The sequence below is a fragment of the Brachyhypopomus gauderio genome, unplaced genomic scaffold (genome assembly GCF_052324685.1).
Source record: "Brachyhypopomus gauderio isolate BG-103 unplaced genomic scaffold, BGAUD_0.2 sc68, whole genome shotgun sequence".
NCBI classification, from domain to species: domain Eukaryota; kingdom Metazoa; phylum Chordata; class Actinopteri; order Gymnotiformes; family Hypopomidae; genus Brachyhypopomus; species Brachyhypopomus gauderio.
In genome coordinates, this window is record NW_027506889.1 from 875,701 (window position 1) to 889,172 (window position 13,472).

Below are 13,472 nucleotides of genomic sequence, written 5' to 3' on the forward strand. Positions count from 1 at the left end.
CAAGTGAATGGGTGTGCGTGGGCAGGCTTTAACTATGGTATGTTTACGTTTACTTAAGACTACGTTTAGTGTTACCACGCTGGCTACTACAATACGACGTTCTCACGTGATAGCAAATTCACTCATTATAAAACTCACTTCCACCGAGAAAACAATTATCAGAATTATCGCACGAAATGATTTTTTAAACACATAGAAAAGAGAAGCAGTACCAGCGCGGTCGTACTGTGGTGCAAAACGACTGATATTTATTCATTTTAAAACGAACTCAAAACGAAATTGCTTAACGTAGTCTATCGTAATATCGTTGCTTCACTTGTATCGTTTGCCTATGCATATTTCACAGGAAAGGTTTTCACACCTTCTAAAGCTTCCAGACAACAATTAACAGAATGCTGTTACCTCAGCCCTGATTTTAAATACCCTGAAAGACGGTTCTCACTTTCCACCTCCCATTGCCTGGAGGGACAATCCCTGATAACCACTGCCCGCGGTTTAAACAATAGGTTACCCATGAGCAGACTGAGGTGTTGGAGAACTTTGAAGATGCCACATTACTTTTGAATGACCACAGCACAGAGGTTTTCAGCAGACACAAAGACTGGGGGGTGGGGACAAAGAAAAGGCAAATGGGGCAATTTAAACCCTGACGTCTAGTTCTGTGCTGGGTGATCACAGTGAAAGCTGCAGTGCATGGCCCCTGCAGTGTAACCCATTATTTATTTGAACCTATTCTTGTTTAACAAATGTATTTTAATTAATCTTTTTAAACTATTGGTTTTTATATCTATAGCAAAGTGGATATTGACTACAGAGAGATAGATATGATCTATAGATATTGATCCAGTAGTTCATGCTTATGAGATGCCAAGAAAGCATATATTATGCAGCATGCTGTAGCAGGATCTGGACTTTAAGAATGAGCTTTAAATGTTTACAGCTATTGGTTCTGCCATCCTGTCTGCCTCCTGCTTATGAATTTTAGATAAGTTCTGCAACTCCTTACTTCAGTTATATAAACTGGTAAAGTTGCAGGATCACTGCAACCCATGACAACCTTATATGCACATTCTGAATTTGGCTGATGAACAGTACAGATCTCCATTAAATCAGACTTACAACTCAGATATACAACAAAACTACAACTGAAGACAAACTGATTTTGGCTTTATTAAGCAATTTATGCTTTGTAGCCTTATATTTCACAAGATGTGAAAAACAGCAGAGAATCCTCAGTACCCTCAGGTCTTACACACACTTGTCTCTGCACTGGGCTGGGGCTTGGATTGGATTTAAAAATTGCCACTAATTATAGTGTTTTAGCCCGTGTCCATTTCAGCTGGTTTTTTAGCATTGAACCACATATGGCTGATGGAACCCTAATCCAGGTCCCGGAGAGATCCTCAGTTTAGCTGCCAACCTAATTCAACACACCTGGATCTAATGAGCAGATGCCCCTGAAGAGCCCGTGTAGATGAATCGGGTCATATTGGAGCAGGGCTGCAGCTGAACGCTCCTGGGTAGCAGACCCAGCGAAGCAGGGTCTTCTCCCATTAATTATAATGTTAATGTGTTAAAGTCTAATGAAATTGCATGTTTTGGAGAGGTGAGTGTTTCTCCACCACAGCTGGATTTCATGGTGTAAGGCAGTAGGGTAGCAGGAGTGTGGCCTGTGGCTTTGCTCTTCAGGCCTAGTTTCTGAATGTCCATGGGGACCTTTTTTTAGTCACTGAGAAAGCATTAATTTCGCTCAGAGTACATGCTCGGACATCTTGCATGGGATCACAACAGAAATTTTGGGCCCAAAGAAGACGTTCCTGGAAAAGGCAGAAAAAATACTTTTTTCAGTTTGTGAAGAATATCACAGGAAACAATAACGGGAAGTGTAAAACCGTATGATGTGAAGAATATGATGATGGGGGTTTGGGCACTAGCTTCATCAGACATTTAACAGAGTAGCTATCTATATTGAAGATGCACTGCATACATTATACCAGGTAATTCTTCAGCAGTTGCTACTGAAAAGGTTTGGTTGCAATGCCATTTCTGAGCTAGCATTACTCAATTAGGATTTGATTAGGATCTCAAAAAATATAAAAAAATTATTTATGAATATGTATGATTTACATAGGACAATAATGGTTCACTTCCATTTTAACCAATGTAACTTTGCATTCACTTAAGTGTGTATAAAGGCACTACTGCATAAACACTAGCTGTTTAGACCACATTGTGTGTTATTCCCCCACAATCCCCAGGGTACTGATGGAGTGTGTATCTGTCCAGCAAGGCCAGTGTAAAGAACAGCTGGCTGGGCCCTGTTGCACACGTGCATGTGTTAATAGGAGACTCATGATAGCTACAATGCAGTCTGTGTTTACCAGTGAGTCTAAAACTCACACCCTCCCTTTCCCCCCTTTCTCTCCCAAGTCTGCTTGAGCTACTCTGTGTCACAACCAAACAAACCACTCCACCTAGTGATCAACAGGTGTAATTACCGGGGACAACAGAGGAGCTCTCTGAAGTTGCAGAAGCACACTGTGTCACACTCGGTACCCTCCCAGTAATGGTCCTGCAAGGAGTCGATGGGTCTAATCTTTTCCAGTTTATTAGCGGCGCTGTGACAATCCCTGTCCTTCAGGACCTTTCTGTTGCATGACCAACGACTGGTTGGAGTCCCACCACCAGCATGGAGTCCAAGTAGGAGAATGCCCACAACATGTAATACTTTCATTTTACGGTCCTGCCAGCAATAAGAGAAGGAATTGGTTATTAACTTCTCAGTACAGGAGAGAGAGTGCTTTAATTTTCAGGATTAAGCATTTTAATAGCTATTTGTGAAACTGAAGTTTTGATTATACACTAAACTCAGCTGCCAATTGTAACTATGCTGAGCAAAACACCATTAAAGATTAGATAACGCACAGCAACAGAACATGTTTGGAAGACTATTACAGGCATAGCAAACAACTGACATAGTCAGTCATGGTGTTACTCATTATTACATTAACGTTCTATTTATCAGGTGTTACTCTTTGATCTACTTTCCTTTTCCCTACGTTTCCCCAAGCAATGGAAATTCCAGCAGCAGCTCCTTACCTGAGAGTGCTTGTTTCCTTGGCCAAAGGAGCCTGTGTCCACTTGTCAACTCTGTGTGTATGACTTTAGCATCTTCACAGTGAGCTCCTTATATCTCTCATCTCTCAGAGACTCCCTCTCACTCTCTTTCTCCGTCACTCCCTCTCTCTGGACCACTGTTCAGGAGCAGGCACTAACCACAGCCCTGTACACCACAGACTGTACAAAGCAATCATTTTGTTCACACATTCACTTTTGACATTAATCTGTATACAAATGCTCGCCAGCCATGTTAATTCCAACTCACCCCATAGTGTTTATATATATATGGTCTGTGTTGTGAATCCTGTAGCCCCTTAGCAGTGGTAATTTTCTGATGATGCTGTTAGTTGGGAACTTTTGCGCATCCGACCATGCTAAACCCAGCACTGATGCAGCAAAACAAGGTGCATCGGTGTGTGTGTATCGGCCTTTAACACATTCAGAGAGGCCAACAGCATACATGAGAGAGGCTAGTACTGATCGACTAGATGATGTACTAGGTCTAACCAGTACTGTTACTCGTGAGGGCGGTGTTGTGAAACATGTCTGATATGAAACATTTATTTACTCCTTCATAGCAATAAAATACCTATGATTTGTATCAGTATGAACTTGATCGGTCTGGCTTTCGACAGCACTGACAGGCACGACCAGCACTCGTGCACAGGTGACTCTAATAAGTACAAAAATATTAATTTGGACACTGACTATGTGCAAGATCATCACCCGTACTCTGAAGACACTGCTATCGAGCAGACCAAATGAGCGGACCGGGCTGAGTGAATCGTTTGTATTGAAATGCAGATTTTTGCTGCTGTAGTCTTTAGCCTCACTTGGACTCGTGTTTAGAGGACACAAAGAACAACGGCCTGGTTACTGCTAAAGCCCGGGTGTGTGTATCTGCGTCATGACTGGTCGTCTGTGTTGTGGGTGATATTATTCACTGTTTAATGAAATCACAAAATAACGGCTTTCAGCAAATGTCCTGCAAACACAGTAGTAGCCCACATATCTGCACCAAGCTCAGATTTGATCTATTCAATCAGAATGACATGCTGATCAGATAATTGTTTTAGTCGTTTAGGCAGTAAATATTTTTCTATGTTGTCCTGAACACTGATATTTCATTTTGTACCTGACAACAAGTGGAAGACCAGCGCATAAAAAAATGACCAGCATCAAATTTACCAGAGCGTCATTCACCGTTCAACGACGAGCAATCATGTTGGGAAAGCTCCTGTAGCGCCACCTGCTGTCTGCTTGTTTATTTTACGCTGAATCTTCTTTATTCGTGCTTTTTATTACAAAAAGTATTATAAGCTGTTGCTAATTTGAATGTGTACATGCATCAGTCAGTGTTATTAAAATAATCTTGTTGTGGTCGTGGTTTCAAGAGTTTTAGTCTCTTGAGTGGAACCCCGTTTTCTACTCTCTGGGAATCAGTAAAAACAGAGATAACAGATGGATCTGGAACCTGACAAGAACTCCGGAGCTTCAAGTGAATAAATGAATTAGTGTGTTACATTCACAGAGTTACAGGTTCAAATCCCATCATAGCACATACAAAGCATATATTTAACAAACCACACCCAAAACCTGCGCATTAGCGTATTAGTTTTGTCTGTTATTTTTTCCTACTCTCCACAGTCATTGATTAAATCTTGTGAGGGATAGGCCTACTTGTTACGAAGTTATTTTAAAAAAGTACTTTATCATGTGCAATGAGAAAACACCAAGCATCGACAATTTTATTTATAACGTTTCACAGCGCAGTTGATAAATCAACACCAAAATAGTTATGTTTTGCATTAGAAAAAAACAATTCTTTCTAGATATGAAAAAACTGAAGACTTTTTGGCTGAGACGGTTTCTACTGTGAGACAATTTCTACCGTGAGGTGATTGATTGACAGTGCGAAATCTTCAACATTCTATATATAGGCCTACTGGAAAAGTGCTAGTCAAAAAGACGACTAGCCTATTTTACATTTTTTAAGTAACCCTTTACACACACACACACACACACACACACACACACACACACACACACACACACACACACACACAGAGGAAGGAAATGAAGACAGGGTTTACAGTGTCTGACTTATCTAATATCTAACAGTTGTTCAAAATTAAACTCCATCTTGATCTAATGGATCAAATGATTTTCACTGGGTAACGGCGTCTTCTAGTGGGAGCTGGCATTCAGTTCCCCCAAACAGGCAAACACAGTGCTCCACATCAATAAGAGTCCTTGGGTAATAATTTTAAGCTACATTCGCCTATATCCGTCACATAAAGGAAATTGTAAGAGCTTCTGCCAACGACGTTAGACGTCCGCGTCCACATGTCAACCGTCTGAAAACACAAGAGGGCGCTGCTGCGACAGCTCGTTGAGGTTTTATGTATAGGTGTTCGGGAAACAGAGGCGAAAACTGCGGCACGTTTGTTTTATGTGAAAGCAAGGTGAGTTTTTATATTATTTTTTAATGGAGATGTAAATGATTTCTAATAGAATCATTAAAATAATTGAATTAAGCGATATGATACATTTCCCTGCCGCCTAACTTCTAGACAGCTAGTCAGCTAGCTTAGGAAACTAAGCTACAAACAGTGCAGTAAACTAATTACAACAGTGCAGTGAGAGAGTCGTACGTCCCCTTCCTCAGCTCAAGATCTAAATTATTTTAAATTGGTCCATAAATTAGTTCACGATGACTTAACCTTCAGCTCTCATTGATTATTGATTTATTGATTTAAATGCTGCACGTTATTTCAAAGCATTCTGCCCTAAGTATCTAGCTAAAGTTTGCATACCCAGACATCATCGTCACCTTTGCAAGCTTATTCAAACAGGTCTTCATACAACAGGCTCGTTCCATTAAACTGATATTAATTAAATTTAGTGGACAACTTGTAACAAATAATTTTTGAATATTACTGTTACTAAAATATACAATTGCATCTACATTTGGTATTTGCATCCCATTATATATATATATATATATATATATATATATATATATATATATATATATATATATATATATATATATATATAGCCTATACACACACGCTAGGTTTAATTTGAATTGAAGTCCTATTTATCTGGCTGCAACTGCTTTATAGCAGTAAGGTTTATGAAACGTATTTGACACAAACTAACGATCTAAACGATATACATTTGCACAAAGTATACTCTTCAAAGAGTTTTAGTATTTCAAAAGCTTATGTGGGCATATGTCTAATAATGTCCACCGTGTTATTAAACGAGGTTCTTTGTTTGTTTCAATAGCCTGTGCTGTTGTGGGAAGTGTTTAGGCCACAGTCGTACAGAAAAACATAATTAGTCTCGGTCTGCGTTTGCTTGTGAGAGCTTCGAGAATAAGGTGGCTTCTGCAGCAACAGTAATCAAGAAGTGGCCTCTTGAGTTTCATTCTTTGCGATTCTACTGAGCGACGAGGCTAAACACCGCTATAAGGTGAGGACGAGAGCACTTCAGACCCTCCCGACTGTTATAAGACTCTTGACCTTGTAAATAGAGGAGTAAACTCTGACGTGTTGGCTTCTTGACTGCAAACAAGCAACGACTTAGGGAGTAGAGTGTTCTTGCGGCTATAGCTCAAATTCTTCTTAACGCTTGATTTACGACACACTTCTCCATCCGTGAGTGTACGTAGTTATTGTTCTGGTTTAAAAGAACTGCAAACTGACAAGACCAATTTTCCCAAGCACTCCTCGCCATCAGCACACTGATAAAATACATAAAAGCAATCCCATTTGGAAAAGCAGAGTAAGTCCCTCGGATATACCGGGCCCAGCCAAGGTCTCCCATGACCCCGTAATCTTACCATATAACCCAAGAACCCGTCAATGATATTTACTCCCCAGGTTTTTACGTGCTGTCCATTTAAAACAGCTTTTTTCGTATAGGCGTCTCAAGCCCTCAATCAACCCACTTGTCTCCGCACAAGAAACCGGTCATCATACGACACACGACGGAAACTTACGTCCCTGTTTTTTATTCTAACTCCAAACCTGTGGCATGTCGAGTACGAATGTACCCATAGCCTATAGACAATCAGTCAATCAACCAATCAATCAATAAATAGATGCGTAGGATATGAAAACAGTTGATTAATGGAGATTATCCATGCTACATCCTTTCGTGATAATCAGGGCCACTGATGACTGAACAATATTCAGGAATCTAAGTGCTGGGTATCTTTTTATTTTTTGGGACTAATATGTTGTGGTGGTTCAGTATTAGGAAAGAGTGCATCATGAATATGAAATGTATTTTCTGCATCGCAAAAGAAAACAAACTTGTTAAAGTGTGCTTTGTACGTGTTTACATAATCAAGTCTAATTCACTACATTCGTTTTTTTCACTCCAGTATCATACTGACTGTATTGTATCTAACTGCTGTTGCTAGCTACAATGTTTTATTTGTCCTATAATACAGAAAATACAGTGTTGGGATCTGAAACGCATTCACCTTCACCGAGTCTACTTAAATACTGTCAAAACACTTCACTTCCGGCATTTGTTTTATTAATTCCAAATTAGTATATATTTTTATTAAACAGGCAAACGTGATTAGAAATTTCCACTTGACTTTGGTAATGATTACATCGGGATTTTGACGTTATAAATGTTACGCGCCGTAGGCTAATGGCTGAGGAATTTCTGAAGCGTCCTATCATTTCGCTTGGCTGGTCATGAAGGATTGTGCGCATTTTACAACTAGCCATTAAACTGTTACCATTTGTTAAACACCGATAGAGCATGGTATTGTAGATAGAGCATGGTATTTGTTGTGTGTGCCTTGCGGACTGGAATCACTGTCCACCGAAGGCGCAGGCTAACCACGTGGACCACCCTCACCAGCATCTCATCAAGGTGCGTTTTTCTGAACATCATCAAAACCACCTAGTGAAAAGTGCCCAAACAGCGGGGTGTGGTGGACCTCAGCAGACCGCCCTTATCCAGGCCACCCATGAGAGGCCCTAGTGCTGCCAGACCCACGGACCATTTCGTGTAACCAATAAACATGGGTTCATGGGGGTTCCGAAATGTCTTTCACCCACTTCCTAAATCCGTATGCGCGTGAAAGTGAAGAGTTAGGAAAACAGCCAAACAGTCTCGCGTGAATCGAATTCAAGTTCATTCGCGCTCATAGTTAATCATTTATTTGATTCTTCTGATTTATTTTTATATTACATTTTAAGTAATGCAGACACTTTGTTTTAGATAAAAAAAATCCAGTATTTCCGTATTGAAACCTTTTTGAAGCCTATTTATATTTAAAAAGAACTAAAGTTCCATCTCTCTCTCAAACTTGGGAATCCTGGTGTAGATGCTGTTTATTAATACACTAAGTCTGCTGTTAAACATGCCTGCATGTGTGTGCTTGGTCACATTATTGGCTAACCCCTTTGATTGGGTTTGGTTTGTGTTCTTGAGTGAGACAGGAGATTTAACCTCTATCCTCTTCAAGTGATTTGTGCCATGTCCTCTGTATTGAGCACTGGGAGTATATGGAGTATACATGTATCACTGTATCAGGTCTGCCCTGCTGAAAACCTCATTCAGGCCCTTTGTGGTTGGGATTAAGCAAAATCATAATTCACAACATGGATCAGAATCACTGGATTCATTGTTCATTGTTATAATTCTGTGATTGCAAGGGTAATTTCTCCCTTCTACAAACAATATGCTCTTTATTGAAAATGAAACAGTATGACGATGGGCTACCTTAAACAAACAACCAGGATCTACCATTAATCATTCCAGACAGTTGCGTCTGTCCCTAAAATGTGTTTGATTTGGGAAAATGTGGGTCTCTCCAACAGAAGAGGGCCAGGGGTCTGACCATGACAGTGCGCACACGGTACAAACATATTCAACATGTTAACTGCATAACTTGACTTCGAACTTCATGTGTGTATGCAGGAAAATTCTTCATGTGATACTTAATGAATGGTAACACCCCCCCCCCCCCAAACACACAGTAAGATGGTAGTCTAGAGAAGCAGAGTAGATAGCTGTCATCGCTGTGGTTTAACACAGTCAACCACAGACTACTCCAGAATTTCAGCATTAGTGCATGTGATTGATGGTGCATAGGAACCTTGTCCCAGAGGCCCCTGATTGGCATGGCGACCTGAGGTTGCCATGGTCCTGCCGTTTCCTTGGCCACTGTTCCCCTCTCCACAACCTGATATGCTTCTCGGTATGGATACCTACTGTTGCAGATCCCTTATTCTGGACATTTCCACTGCAACACTGATCAGGAAACAACGTGAACATGAGTAGGAATCAAGCTGTTTCCATAGCATGGCTCTTTATTGCAAACGACCACATCCTGTGTTTTTATTAGAAGGCTCTCCAATACCTCATTGTATCTATGACAAGCGTTCACTGGATGTTTTGCATTATACCACATGCCATATGAGGTTATTTTTACCGCCCATTGCCACAAAATGCAAGGCTGAAGTGTGTGTGCCAGAACAGATGTTTTCATGAGAGGAAAAGTGATGGGCCACATGTTTAATAGAGAGAGAGAGAGAGAGAGAGAGAGAGAGAGAGAGAGAGAGAGAGAGAGAGAGAGAGAAGAGATGAGATGAAAATTGTGGGTTGCATTTTTCAGGAATGCTCCAGATTTCAACTCCTTGTTTGTAAATATTTGATGAATGGCTTCACAACTCAGACAGACCCATGAGGTCTGGCAATGTGCATAGTGTGATAGGTTCATCTTAGTTTAGCTATGCAGAAGAGATAAGAGCCGAGCAGTTTCACTCCTGTGAGTCAAAGGAAACTTTAATACATGACGTCTGGACCATAAGTATCACAGCCAATCATCTGGGTACCTCCACATGTATACCATAAGGGTAATTCTTTCCTGTATGACATAATAAAGCATACCAGTTTGACTACAGATTTTCTGCTGGACAATTGCATCTAATTATTTAGACACAATAGACATAAACCCCTCAAAATCCATTTGCAAGCAATTCTGTTTGTCATTCTGTGTGCTAACATTATTAAATTGGTGCACAATAAGAGACTGTCAGTTTGGCTGCATTTTGTATGGACAGAAAACTTCCATCCTTTCTTTGGTGGGAAAACAAATGAAAAGAGAGAATTGGGGAATCTAAACTCACGTGATTGTCCATCGACGGCACCACTGTCCATCATTCTTCCTTTGAGCAATAATGGAGGTGTCTTATGACTTGTGTCTACTCACTATTATTCACTTGGTACTTGAAACAAAAAAGCCTTAAGACATAACCCTAGAAAAATCTCTCCTGTACCTCACACCTGTAGACAATATTGTATCCCTGCATGGTAGATTTAGACAGATTTCAGGCCCAATTAATGTTTTAGCTGAACTGTTTGGAAACATTCTCCTTGCTCTTTCTCCATACTACTGCTACTTCTACTATTACTCGATTATGCTACTTATAACAATAATAATTTGAACTATAAAATTTCAATAGAAATAGGCCAACAGAAAGTTTTAATATTATTGGTATTTAATTATTGTAACCGCTATAATCATTGTAAATAATACGCACCTAACATGTAAGAAAATGTGTAGATTTATATTACATTTTCATACAGTTTCTGAGAAAATTAGTCAGAATGCAACTTGAGTTTTAGGGGGAGTACGAACGTTCTTCAGATGTAGCATCGTGATTCTTCTGCAGTAAAACTTTAGAAACCTTTTTTTTCTAGAATTTTAGCAAAAACTGAGAAAGTGATTTTTTACTAAATAATAAAATTTTAATTAGAACTATGTTCAAAATAACAGAAAAGTATGCCTATGTGACTGAACTACTCAGTACGGCCAGTTTCGTTTTATCGTTAAATCGCTAAAGATTAGGTTTCTGATCGTTGAACACGCAAATGATTTCGTTTCTAACGGACACTGTAAATCCATATTTAGTCGCGGGCATTATTCTCAGAAACATACAATCTTTGCGTTTTCCCAAACTCCCAGATAAATGTTACTTTATGGAATAGCTGTTTATAACTGTGCTATAAACAAGGAAAGGTCGATTTTTTTCCAGTCTAAACGGGTATTTGAAAAGACATGTATTAAGATAGTTTAATTGGTTGATATAATAATAGTGCTGTTAATAGTCTGTCTGTGTGATGTACCCTAAGTCTGTTTATTATTCACTGAAGATGTATTGCAGTAGGCGAACGCTGCCGTTTGGGCCCCTTCCACTGAATGAATGGGACGAAATGGCTTGAATCTGGTTAGGGTCAGTCAATGTCAATCCGCAGCGCTTAGCTAAAAAACTATTACTATTAGGCTTAATAGATGGTAATACTGTCCACATCCGTAATGATTTGGGCGCCTGCTCGTCACGTAACTAATGGAGAGCAGGGGATAAGGCGCCAATCATTCATGTTCTCTCTCTCTCTCTCTCTTTCTCTCTCTCTCTCAAACACAAGTACACGTATACACGCACAAAGCAAAATCTTGAATAATCATGGATTGAACGCAGACCCCTATGGTTGGTAGCTCGGTGACAACGAATGGGAGTAGAATAATTCTATTTAATTTTTAAGATATTGAACTTGGAGCCACTGTAAAATTCATGAAGGAATATTTTAACAATAAGTAGCCTACACGTCGCTGCTGCTTCATATAGTTTGTGATTATTTTACTGAGTCAATGCATTTCAGAGTGCGTGTCGTGAGTAACCCATTATCTATCTATCTATCTATCTATCTATCTATCTATCTATCTATCTATCTATCTATCTATCTATCTATCTATCTATCTATCTATCTATCTATTAAAAACAAACATAATATTGTATTAAAATATAAAAACTGATAAACTGTGATCTGTTGGACAATGGGAAAACGCAGCAGTATTCTGGTGTGTGTACTGGTGTGTGTTTTGCGCGCCGCCTAGGCTGGATTTATGCTCTCGTTTAAAGGTTTTAAATGTTTATCACCGACAAAACAGAGCAGTCGCCTCCTGCTTGCCGGGATAAATGGAGTGTTAGGCGAGTCGCTTGAAATGACACGCATGCCCCGTCCACGTGGGAGGTCCGCCTCTCCGCTCATTCTCGCACCGGTAAGCCGTGGGCTACACACGGCCTTGGTACAGGCCAAAGGTGCGCGTTTGAAATAAAGACGCAAAGGGAATGGTTGCACTCGGGGCATTTGGTTTTTGGTGGACTATACGGCATCGGCCAATATGGTTCATATTTACATCTAAAAAAAAGTATTTCTTGGTATATGTGTAGATAAAGCATTTTCGCTTTAGAACCGCGTAATTAACTTGTAAGAGTGTAGTAGCAGAACTAATTCAGTAGCATATCATGGACACCTGAAATATGAAATATGTTTCCGTCATACTAAACATAAAGGCGTCTGGAACCATATATTTGAATAAGAACAACACGAATGGCAATAATGAATATTGTTAATAAACAATAAACAATAATGGTATTGCTTTATGCACTTATTTATCAATCAATTTATTTGTTTTAAAGTAAGGTGCTTAAGGCAATAACCAGGTGAAATCTGGATTCAGACAGTGAAATGTGGATTTAAATACGGGAACCATGGATTCAGATTCAGGTTACTGTACCATTCTGAAACGCTATGTTATAGTACTAGCAAGGCTACACAAACAAAACAGGTTTTAATGTAAGCGCGCCAAACACTAGCATTACAACTAAGTTAGATAATACATATTAAGCTTCCCTCTCTACATTTTAGAAGTTTAGAAGATCATTTTACCATAGTCACCGGAGCACTTCGCGTTTCACGTAACAGCTCTTGCACGAGACGAAGCCCATTTCTCAGTACTTTATAGCAGATATGGCCGTGCTATGTCTCAGGCGTCAGGGCGCACAAGTGCTTGGAGAAGGTTTTGGAGGACGGTTTGGATGAAGAGTGAGTTTTTTTCCCTGCGAGAAACTCAATCTCAGATACAGTAGCGCCCTCCGTCTGGGAACTGTCACTACTGACAGCGGCACAGGGCGAAGGCCCGCAGGCCCACTCTTCTGCGCGGCATCAGGCGAAAAAGTGGTATAATTCTACATTAATGCGACTGTCTGTCGATTTATTTTGATATCTACAGATGCCTCAGCAGGTGGTCATGTGAGATATGTTAGACCCATGGGTGGTAGAGAGCACGAAAAGCATCATTCCGAACTTCCAGTCACTTCCTCCATTAGCCCAGACTGTATTTATTTGTGTTATTCTGTCTATTCATCTTTGATTTTAATCAACAAGAAGTAGGCTAAGTAATTAAGTAAATTAGTACCTAGATAAATAAATACATTCACATGTATTAAATGATTGGGAAAACAGTTATG

At 39.8% G+C, this 13,472-nt stretch overlaps 1 protein-coding gene and 1 long non-coding RNA gene across 4 annotated transcripts in view; one reads left to right on the forward strand and one right to left on the reverse strand.

Annotated features, from left to right (window-relative positions):
• Positions 1-226: 226 nt before the first annotated feature.
• Positions 227-12,990, reverse strand: LOC143490967 (scrapie-responsive protein 1-like). 3 transcript variants are annotated; one of them, XM_076989559.1, is made up of 4 exons: positions 12,892-12,990; positions 3,100-3,297; positions 2,499-2,743; positions 227-1,817 (listed from the first exon to the last, which is right to left on the reverse strand). In XM_076989559.1, the coding sequence occupies exons 3-4, from the start codon at positions 2,732-2,734 to the stop codon at positions 1,751-1,753; spliced, it is 303 nt and encodes a 100-aa protein (XP_076845674.1). In that variant the 5' UTR covers positions 2,735-2,743; positions 3,100-3,297; positions 12,892-12,990; the 3' UTR covers positions 227-1,750. The 3 variants fall into 3 exon arrangements, with proteins under 3 accessions (XP_076845674.1, XP_076845673.1, XP_076845672.1); XM_076989558.1 differs by lacking the exon at positions 12,892-12,990 and adding an exon at positions 3,386-6,015; XM_076989557.1 differs by lacking the exon at positions 12,892-12,990 and having other exon boundaries at positions 3,100-6,015.
• LOC143490968 (uncharacterized) overlaps positions 5,364-13,472 on the forward strand; it is a 46,216-nt gene continuing 38,107 nt past the window's right edge. Inside the window, exon 1 of the long non-coding RNA XR_013125054.1 lies at positions 5,364-5,585. This is a non-coding gene — a long non-coding RNA (uncharacterized LOC143490968). The remainder of the gene's footprint in view (positions 5,586-13,472) is intronic.